We start from the raw sequence: 11,225 nt of genomic DNA on the forward strand, positions 1-11,225 counted from the left end.
AAAATGTACTTCGTTATCTGGTACGCACGCTTTTATGCAGTTTCTTTCCAAACCATGAGTTTTTTAATTCTTGATTCGAACAGTTTTTACAAAAGTTGAAAGTTGCTCTAGAGGTACATATTTTTTGATATTTAATAAATAAATTATTATTTTTTAGTTAAACAGGAAACTAATATGGGAAGCTCCCCTGCATAAGCGGCCACGCTCATATTTTTTTAAACAAAAAGTATTGGCCCTGGGATTAGTCAAATAATTGATTCTTTTACCGTTTTTTGAGTTTTCCCGAAAACCACCATCCCACAGCTGAGGTTTTGAGTTTAATTGATTACCAGCTTCTGTGCATAGAAGGCCATGCCCGAAATTCTTATGCAAAAAATTACGGCCATCGGAAAAATAAATTTCCATTTTTTTTACCGTTTGGAATTTTTTTCTCGAAAACTACCCTCTCAAATCTGAGATTTTGGCTTCCGTAAAAAAACGGGCTGTGTGAAACTCCCTTGTTAAATCGACTACGCCTAATTTTTTTACACATAAGTTATGACCTTCGGAAAAGTCAATATTTGGTTTTTACCGTTTTTTGTAATTTATTGATTTTCTCAAAAACTGAGTTTAGGCGAACTGAGTTTCGGCAAACTTGATTTTCTCCCAATTCTGAGTTTTTGTGCTCAATCGAAATAACAGTGTTTGTAAATGTCTTCTGCATAAACTGCTACGACCCAAGTTCTTGCACAAAATGCTATGATTCTCGGAAAAGCCAAACTTTTGATTTATTACCTTTATTTTGAAGTATTTTGTCTTTTCTCGAAAGCTGCCCTTCCAATTCTTAGGTTAAGTGTTCAACCGAGAACTCAGGTTTTGGGACTATTATCCGCTTATGCGCCACCTTTTTGCAGAACAAAAGTTTCGAAAATTTATTGAAAGTTCTATTGTTTTCTTGAGTTTTTTATTCTCTCAAAAACTACCTTCCCAAATCTGAGCTTTTTTGGCTTCAATCAAAGTAATGCAATGTGTGAAACTCCCCTGCAAAATCAACCAAAATCTAATTTTACAAATAAGTAATGGACCTCGGAAAAATCAATGTTTGTTTCTTTACCGTTTCTTGTACTTATTTGATTTTCTCTGAAACTACCCTCTCAAATCGGAGTTTTTGAGTTCAATCGAAATAACAGGTTATGTGAATGTTTTCTGCAGAAATGGCTACATTTTTTTCAAAATGTACTTCGTTATCTGGTACGCACGCTTTTATGCAGTTTCTTTCCAAACCATGAGTTTTTTAATTCTTGATTCGAACAGTTTTTACAAAAATTGAAAGTTGCTCTAGAGGTACATATTTTTTGATATTTAATAAAAAAATTATTATTTTTTAGTTAAACAGGAAACTAATATGGGAAGCTCCCCTGCATAAGCGGCCACGCTCATATTTTTTTAAACAAAAAGTATTGGCCCTGGGATTAGTCAAATAATTGATTCTTTTACCGTTTTTGAGTTTTCCCGAAAACCACCAGCCCACAGCTGAGGTCTTGAGTTTAATTGATTACCAGCTTCTGTGCATAGAAGGCCATGCCCGAAATTCTTATGCAAAAAATTACGGCCATCGGAAAAATAAATTTCCATTTTTTTTACCGTTTGGAATTTTTTTTCTCGAAAACTACCCTCTCAAATCTGAGATTTTGGCTTCCGTAAAAAAACGGGCTGTGTGAAACTCCCTTGTTAAATCGACTACGCCTAATTTTTTTACACATAAGTTATGACCTTCGGAAAAGTCAATATTTGGTTTTTACCGTTTTTTGTAATTTACTGATTTTCTCAAAAACTGAGTTTAGGCGAACTGAGTTTCGGCAAACTTGATTTTCTCCCAATTCTGAGTTTTTGTGCTCAATCGAAATAACAGTGTTTGTAAATGTCTTCTGCATAAACTGCTACGCCCCAAGTTCTTGCACAAAATGCTATGATTCTCGGAAAAGCCAAACTTTTGATTTATTACCTTTATTTTGAAGTATTTTGTCTTTTCTCGAAAGCTGCCCTTCCAATTCTTAGGTTAAGTGTTCAACCGAGAACTCAGGTTTTGGGACTATTATCCGCTTATGCGCCACCTTTTTGCAGAACAAAAGTTTCGAAAATTTATTGAAAGTTCTATTGTTTTCTTGAGTTTTTTATTCTCTCAAAAACTACCTTCCCAAATCTGAGCTTTTTTGGCTTCAATCAAAGTAATGCAATGTGTGAAACTCCCCTGCAAAATCAACCAAAATCTAATTTTACAAATAAGTAATGGACCTCGGAAAAATCAATGTTTGTTTCTTTACCGTTTCTTGTACTTATTTGATTTTCTCTGAAACTACCCTCCCAAATCGGAGTTTTTGAGTTCAATCGAAATAACAGGTTATGTGAATGTTTTCTGCAGAAATGGCTACATTTTTTTCAAAATGTACTTCGTTATCTGGTACGCACGCTTTTATGCAGTTTCTTTCCTAACCATGAGTTTTTAATTCTTGATTCGAACAGTTTTTACAAAAGTTGAAAGTTGCTCTAGAGGTACATATTTTTTGATATTTAATAAATAAATTATTATTTTTTAGTTAAACAGGAAACTAATATGGGAAGCTCCCCTGCATAAGCGGCCACGCTCATATTTTTTTAAACAAAAAGTATTGGCCCTGGGATTAGTCAAATAATTGATTCTTTTACCGTTTTTGAGTTTTCCCGAAAACCACCAGCCCACAGCTGAGATTTTGAGTTTAATTGATTACCAGCTTCTGTGCATAGAAGGCCATGCCCGAAATTCTTATGCAAAAAGTTACGGCCATCGGAAAAATAAAATTTCCATTTTTTTTACCGTTTGGAATTTTTTTTCTCGAAAACTACCCTCTCAAATCTGAGATTTTGGCTTCCGTAAAAAAACGGGCTGTGTGAAACTCCCTTGTTAAATCGACTACGCCTAATTTTTTTACACATAAGTTATGACCTTCGGAAAAGTCAATATTTGGTTTTTACCGTTTTTTGTAATTTATTGATTTTCTCAAAAACTGAGTTTAGGCGAACTGAGTTTCGGCAAACTTGATTTTCTCCCAATTCTGAGTTTTTGTGCTCAATCGAAATAACAGTGTTTTTAAATGTCTTCTGCATAAACTGCTACGCCCCAAGTTCTTGCACAAAATGCTATGATTCTCGGAAAAGCCAAACTTTTGATTTATTACCTTTATTTTGAAGTATTTTGTCTTTTCTCGAAAGCTGCCCTTCCAAGTGTTCAACCGAGAACTCAGGTTTTGGGACTATTATCCGCTTATGCGCCACCTTTTTGCAGAACCAAAGGTATGAAAATTTATTGAAAGTTCTATTGTTTTCTCGAGTTTTTTATTCTCTCAAAAACTACCTTCCCAAATCTGAGCTTTTTTGGCTTCAATCAAAGTAATGCAATGTGTGAAACTCCCCTGCAAAATCAACCAAAATCTTGTTTTTACAAATAAGTAATGGACCTCGGAAAAATCAATGTTTGTTTCTTTACCGTTTCTTGTACTTAATTGATTTTCTCTGAAACCACCCTCCCAAATCTGAGTTTTTGAGTTCAATCGAAATAACAGGTTATGTGAATGTTTTCTGCATAAATGGCTACGCCCTAAATGTTGTCACAAAAAGCTATGATTCACGGAAAAGTCAAATGTTTGTTTAATTAACGTGCCTTGGAATTTTTCGACTTTTCTCATTAGGCGCCCTACCAATTCTTAGGTTAAGTGTTTAATCGTGAAACCCGATTACGGGAATTATCTCCGCTTAAGCGGCCGTGACCTTTTTGCAGAAAAAAAGTTCCGAAATGTCAGTTTTTGAACGTTGAATTGTTTTTTAGAAAATTTTCGACTTTTAATGGCAACTACCCTAGCAAGTCTTAGATGAGTGGGAGAGTTCACTCGAAAATCTCTGTTGCGAGATTTTTGTTACAGAACTCGCGATTCTTTAGATAATGAAAGAAAAAAATTATAATTTTAGGATGATTTCAATCTCTCAAAAATTTTCGCTAGTTTCACTTTTTTCAGTAGAATAAACAACTAAGGTTTTGGGCGAAATCTAAATTTGGAAATAACTAATTTAATCCCGCATCAGTAAAAAAAATAAAAAAAAACAAAAATTACATCCAGCGTTAACTGGGCCCTTAATTATTTTTAACGAGACTTATCGAAAATTTTGGTTCACTTAGTTTTTTTTTTTCAAAATAGTTTTGTTTATGTAGCATTGTTTTATTTTTTTCTGCTGTACGGAATTTTCATTGTTGCTTTGGCTGTTTTGATTTACAGCAGTTTGGTTTTTTAAGCCTGTACTACGCAATTTTCCTTTTTGTTTTTTTTTCTCTTGCAAACTTAAATCGATGTCAAAGGTTGAAGAAGATTTTTTTATTTTCTTCATTTCTCTGCGCTTTGTTTTTTTGGCAGTTTCTTTTTGGATTTCTTGTTGTTTTCATTTCAGTTCATTTGTTATGCTTGAAAGAAATTTTTGTGAAGAATTTTTTGCCCTTCAACAACAATTTTGCAAGTATTCGGTAAATTTGAATCAAGTGTTCTCTCCAAAGTTTTTCATCAAAATGAGTAAACTTTTTCTCTATCAAATTTTTCCAAATTTGGCTAGTAGCATCAAAATTGTTCATTAATAAATAAAAAATTGAATTTTGCTTGGTACAATTTTGCTTAATTTAATTTTAATTAAAAATTAAAAAATCGAAATTACAAGCTTCAGGTTTGTTATCAGCGGCTTAGTTCATTTAGCAGGAGAGAGAAAAAAGACAGAGAGAGAGAGAAATAAAGAGATATAGACAGCGGAGAAAGCGAGAGAAGAGAGAAGGGAAAAAAGGGAACGAGGGAGAGGTAGAAAAAACATTATACTCTTTCAATAGTGTATCAATAAGAACATCAAGTTTTCAAGGAACGCATGATTTAGAAACCGATGCACTGAAAGCTCGATTTTTTTTGAGCTGACATAGGACTAATTTTTAACAACTAGAACTTTTCATTGAAGAGAATAAGAAAGTATTTTTGGTTTATTTTAAAAAAAAATTTTTCCCGATTTTTGATTTTTAAACCAGCTCAAACTATGTATCATTTTGTTGAACTCGATTTTTTGTTCAAGATATAAAAAGAATTAGAGTTGGAAAGATTAAAGTTGTCACATTTTTTCAAAATTTTGTTTGAATAGGTGAATTTCAATCTAACTTGTTTTATGTGATTAAATTTGCAAAAGCAAGTGTCATGTAATCAGGAACAAAGCTTTTTATTTGTTTGCCTGTAGCCTTATGTTTGCTTGCTTATATTCTGTCGGATTAGTAGCCACATAACGGATTTTTCTTGTGCTGTCTGTGCAGTCCACTTAGATTGTGTGTCGTTTGGTGGGCAACAATTGATTATTATTGATAGTATTGTTTCAGGACGTTTGTGGTGTAAGAATTCGAAATGATCGCTCAAAAATTTTCCATGACCACAATTTGATACTTTTTAAGAAATCCATTTTTGGCCGACCGACCCTAAAAATTTTCTAAAGGCGCCTTTGGCGCCAATTTATACTAATTTTGAGGGGGGAGCGCGCGCCGAAAAAGTGCAATTTTTCGGTCAAAATTTTCCAAAAAATGCCTAAAAACGCCATTTTTGACCTGTTTTTTCAAAATTTTGCCTGCGGCGCAGAAAATTTCGCCAAAATAGGGGCAAAACCGTGCTTTGGGAGAGCTCGAAAAATCAATGTGGTCGACCTAAAAAAAAAAAAAGGTCGTCAAAAATTTCGAAAATTTTTTTGAAAATCCGCCCCCCCCCTCGAGAAAATCCTAGATCCGCCCCTGATTCTAGTAGTTATCTTAAGTATCAATGGAAATATAAAATTTGATATGTGCTGTAGATGACCTTTTCCAAACTGAGGGTTTAATTTGGGAACTTGTTCTAGTGAAACATTGATTTAAAAATGGGATAGTAAATTCATCGTGTAAGAACATAAAGGTCGATCGGTTTTTAATACATTTCGTGGCGATACGAGTCGATTGCTTGGCTGATGTTAGCTTTTTGTAAAAGTATTCCCATAGCTTTTCTCTTTTTAGTTTCTTCAGGGGCGTGGAAGAATTTCAACAGTGCGGCGTATTCGTGTCGTCGAGGCTTGTAGTCATGAACGAAAAGGAAGCTCTCCTCTTTCATGTGACTCAGAGCCGATAGTGCTGTTGCCACCCGGTATCTGAAACGAACAGTTCAATCCCAATAATCGAGAAGAGAGTGCATCTGTTTTGAAAAGTTATGCTTTTGCTTACATTATCCTTTTGCTGACAATAATAGCTTCGCTTTTATGCTCAATATTCCCTATTTTTTTTTAAATTGGCGAAACTGTTAAGAAAAATTGTTGAAACATTTTTGCTCACAAAAATAGCTTCGCGCCTGTGCTCAGTTTTCACTCGTTTCAGGAAAAAATATATAATTAAAGTATTCGAAATGCAAATGAACTGATTGTCAATATTTGTTTGATTGAATTGACCTCCCGTCGACGAGAACAAAGTCGGGTGCTATGGGAGAGAAGTGATGCAGCATGTCAATATATGGTGCGGACGTATACGATGACTCGTCTACTGGCTTGCCCCACAGTTTCACAGGACCCCCCTGCACACAGGCCAGCACCAGTTGTCCAGAGAGAACAGCACATCTATGGATATAAAATATTAAAAATTCCCCCATCGACAAATCCATGAACTTCTGGCAGTTGAAATCAAAAATCAGCTCATCTATTCTCACCAAAATTTACCATCACTTAATACAACTAACGTTTCAACTTGTTATCTTAATAAATGAGGTTGTCAATAAAGCCGCTCTAGGATGTCAGCAGTTAAAACAAAACTTTTAAATTGAAATTGAGGTTTGCCTCAAAAAACACATAGTAAGGACAGCTAAACAACCACAGTACTTTTCTGCAATCATTTAATTGCATGTCTACAACTATTGAGGTTACTCTGTAAAGTAGTAAAACGAAAACATGCAATTTAGTAGTAAAGTTTTATGGCATTGAGAAAAAATTATTGGATCATAAAGCGTACACGTAAAGAAACCATCATTGTTTTTGAAAGAATTTCTTTTCTAAAATAAGTATCAGTCACGAAAAATAAGGTTTTGTTTCAAAACCTTATTTTCCGAGGATGATACTTATTTTAGAAAAGAATTTCTTAAAAAACATGCAAGATAAGTGACTTACTAGATTTCGAATTTTTTTTCGAACTTAGTTTTAATGTTTAATACAAAATCTTTCTTTTTGTCGAGATAAACAGTATTAAGTAATGTTTAACTAGATAATACATAATCTTTTTTGTCGGGATAAACAGTGTTAACCAATGCTTAACTGGATAAATAGGCTAACCAATCAAGTATAGATAAGATAGTACGTTCAAAAAGTTCTCAGAGGCACTTCAACATTTTTTCAATTTTGTAATCATTAACTGATGTTAATTCTTCTATTCTTTCCTGGTCTCAAAGTATTGGTAGGAATACTGGTGAAGGAAGTTTTTGTGAAATCAACTTTTTACTTTTCTCTAATATTGGTCTGACTAGTAAAACGAGGCGGTGCTAACAATAAACGTTTAGGGGATAGTTTTGGATAATAATTTGTTGGTATCTTTATAGTTAAGTAAAACAGTACAAGTTCAAAATAAACGGAACTCGTGGTATCTTTTTTTAAATAGAAAAGAACGTGCTGAAACCATAAAAAGTAAAATCCTTAAATTATAATTACTTTGTGGTACCACAGTTCTTGAAGTTTTCGTTCAGAAAAAAATTGTTTATACGTTGAAATATGAAGTGAAAAAAATTTGCGTTATAAAATGACAAAGAAAAGTTTGATTTTCATTGAAATCAATTTCAATTTTTTCTTAAAATAGTCCTTGACTAGCAGTTGTTAACTGTGTGTTGAGAAAAGAACAAACTAAGCATGTTGTATTTTCAACATATGTCCGGACCTCATTCAAACTTTTACCCTTGCGAAAGCAAGTGTCTCGTTGAGAATTTATGCTATAAATACTTGTTTTGGCCTTTATTTTTTATTATGTTTTGTGGTTGAGGGACGAAAAATTAATTTAGATCAAACTGAAGAAGGCTATAGACTTAAAAACTTCAAGAAATCAATTTTCAGTAGCAATTAATGAAATGAACCAGGAGCGGATTTAAAGGTTGCGGCTGAACGCCACCCGTCAGGAATTCGAGCACATCTAAAAAAGCCCCCTCTGGTTCTATTCTACGACATCCATTTTTTGTCGGCCAACCCGAAAAAAGCCAAAGGTGCATTTGGAGCGAATGTACTCTGAAGTTTATGGACACATTTCACTATGAAAAACGCACCTTGTTGGTCCAAAAAAAGCTCTCCAATTGGTCAAATTATAAAACACATTTCAAAACTTTATCCCCCTTCCGAGAAAACCCCGAATCAGCCGCTGATACAATGAGTTGCGGATCTTTCTAATTTGCAAAAATGTTTGGCTTGTTGTACTCGACAAAAGTCTCGAAACTCGGCAGTTTTTCAATTATATTGATCTAACATAAACCGAAAGAGTTTTATGATGAACATGAATGATCTATCAACCCATCGGAAAATTATTTATGGCATCTGATTTTCGGTAGATAGAAGTTACGAAAAACTAAAACATGTCCGAAAACTAATTTTGAAACAGTAATTTGGGATCCAATTTTTCGGTCGAAACAAAACTTTCATTTGCTTACTGGACTAGAGGATCTTGTGACATTCTGCGACACCACTCGGGATTGTTCTCAATTGACAGAATCCTCCGAGCGAACTGCAACGCCCACAAAGTACTTCCTCCACTGCCCCATTCTACATAGGTCATGCAGTTTGGGTTCAGATCACGTGACTTTTCCAGGTGCTCCCGGAATAAATGCTGGTCGGCTTGGTTCATATGGGGATAATCGGACCGCGTGAAATTTTTTTTTCGGCATTCTTCTTTGGTGATGAAAAAATCATTTGATTGTCTAGTATAAAATAGGACAAACGCTATTTGATCCTTCTGAGAAATTTGAAGCTCTGGACAAGTTGCAGACACATCTTTGGAAAAGTCGTAATGATATGCTCCCACAATCTGGTGATTTAATTCGCTCATAATTTAATTCAAACTGAACTAAATTAAGAAATATATTTAGTTTATGTGATAATATCAAAACTTTCAACATAACAGATGTTCATTGAACTGAAGAAAATCAGGAGCTATTCAGAAATTTGTTGGCCGACCAATCGTAACTTTTTTTAATCTTGCCGTAAAAAAAAAACACATTTTTTTGCCTGAACGTTTAAAAACTGCTTTCTTCCAAAAAAACTGATAGTGGCTCTTAAACTTTGTGCTAAAATGATAATTTTAGTGTTTGGCCAAAACTCGAACATCGAAATGCCTGAAATTAAGTTTGCCTTTGCGAATATTAAAACTAAGGATTTCAACTTAATTTTGATGAGCGAGTTAGTACTGGTTGTGGTTGGAGTTTGTCTGGTATTGATTGGCAGTAGATTCCAAAGCACAGAATACAGATTAGAAAGAGGAGCCACAAGCCGAGTCGGGTATGTTTCGTAGAAAACATCCACGAGACAGATAGCATCTCTAAGCGCAGATCCAGTTAGATAGTCCGCAACTCGACAAACGAAATACGAGTCTGAAAAGAAGTCGCTTTAGATTTGTTTCGATTATTGTTCCGACTTTCTCTACGAAAGTAACGGAATACTTGTGCTCGCGGTGGGTTTTTTTTCACAGACAAGTTTCGACTTTTTAACTAGCCATTTTTGACGGAATTTTTTGTATCATTCAAAAAGTATTGTTGTCCTGAGCTTAAATTTGAAAAGATTTTTAAAGTTATGGGGGTTTAAAGATTGCCATTTTGGCCAATTTGGACAATTAACTCGCGATATATTTTTAAATTAGGCTACATAAGAAAACGATTGGACTTGTAGGCTTAAATTATAGTAGCATGCCTATAGTACAGGGTGACTGCCGGTATTACAACTCTGGCTTTACAGAATTTTGGAAAGGATCCCCTTTTGGTGTTGCACGATCATATATGTCAAGGATCAACCCTATTTTTGTTGTAAAAGCCTCCTCGACTTCAAAAAAACAAATTTGAAGACGCCCCCCCCCCCCCCGCTCAGCGCGATTCGTACCCCTGCCGACCCAAAGGGTCCTCTCTTTGTACTATTTTGAGATATCAATTTTTAGCTGAAGGGCACTTAAAAATTTCTTAAAGGCGCCTTTGGCGCCAATATATACTATTTTGATGCGGGAGCGCGCGCCGAAAAGACGGGCTTTTTTGCTAAATTTTTTTTCAAAAAGTGTCTTAAAACGCATTTTTGCCCTGTTTTTTCAAATTTTTGCGTGAGACGCAAAAAATGCGGCCAAAACTGGACCTTTTCTGCTTTGAGAGAGCTCGAAAAATCAATTTGGTCGACCTAAAAAAAGGGTTGCCAAATATTTCGAAGATTTTAAAAAATCCCCCACGAGAAAATCCTAGATCCGCCCGTGCTTGTATGTGGCTTATTACGGAGGAATACATGTGCTTATTATGACAGAGGGAAGAAAAAAGAGTCTAACAATGTTGAATTTTTTTGCATTTCAATTTACCAAAGACTGTTTGAAACGACATTTGGTTGTTCAAACAGCAACAAAACATGTCGACATATTTTCCAAACTTTTTCATCTTTGTTTCGAAGTTTTATCATCTGTTTTAAATCAAAAACTTTTACCAGAGTCGCTAAAACAGCCGAAACATGTAGGGCTGTGCCTTGCGCGGTGTGTTCAAATGATCAGATCTAATTAGATTTTTTAAATGTAATGAAGCCTTGAGCTCAAAATTAGAAAAATAATTCAGCAGTGACCGCCTCCCATCAACTCTGGTTGCAAAATGTTTTCCAAAAGATCCTTTTATTGGTATTATTTACCCACATCCAGGTTTTGTCAACTAACCCTTGAATTTTTCTTTCGGCCTTCAGCACCAAAACACACTTATTGAGAGTGGTTCAACTATTTATGATCTTTTTTCAAATTTTGTCCCATGGAACAGAAAACTTGGCACAAAAAACGCGGGAGTGGGGAGTAGTGGTGAGTAGTAAAGAGAAGAGAGGGGGAGTGAAAAATTTGAAAACACCGACTATTTGAAAAATGAAGAGGAACTCGGTATTCAGATGTGTTTTAGTTTTTTTTCTCTTTTTTGTTTTCCCAACAAATTCAGGTACCACAACTA

The 11,225-nt window shown here is 34.7% G+C and overlaps 1 protein-coding gene across 1 annotated transcript in view; it reads right to left on the minus strand.

Moving 5' to 3' along the window:
- Positions 1–5,895: 5,895 nt before the first annotated feature.
- Positions 5,896–11,225, minus strand: part of LOC134846432 (uncharacterized) — a gene marked incomplete in the record, with an annotated part of 5,641 nt that continues 311 nt past the window's right edge. Inside the window, 4 exon segments of the mRNA XM_063863787.1 lie at positions 5,896–6,195; positions 6,490–6,654; positions 8,712–9,085; positions 9,465–9,647. Coding sequence (XP_063719857.1) covers positions 5,979–6,195; positions 6,490–6,654; positions 8,712–9,085; positions 9,465–9,593 — 885 coding nt within the window.

This window comes from Symsagittifera roscoffensis, chromosome 5, assembly GCF_963678635.1.
Source record: "Symsagittifera roscoffensis chromosome 5, txSymRosc1.1, whole genome shotgun sequence".
Classification (NCBI taxonomy): Eukaryota; Metazoa; Xenacoelomorpha; order Acoela; family Convolutidae; genus Symsagittifera; species Symsagittifera roscoffensis.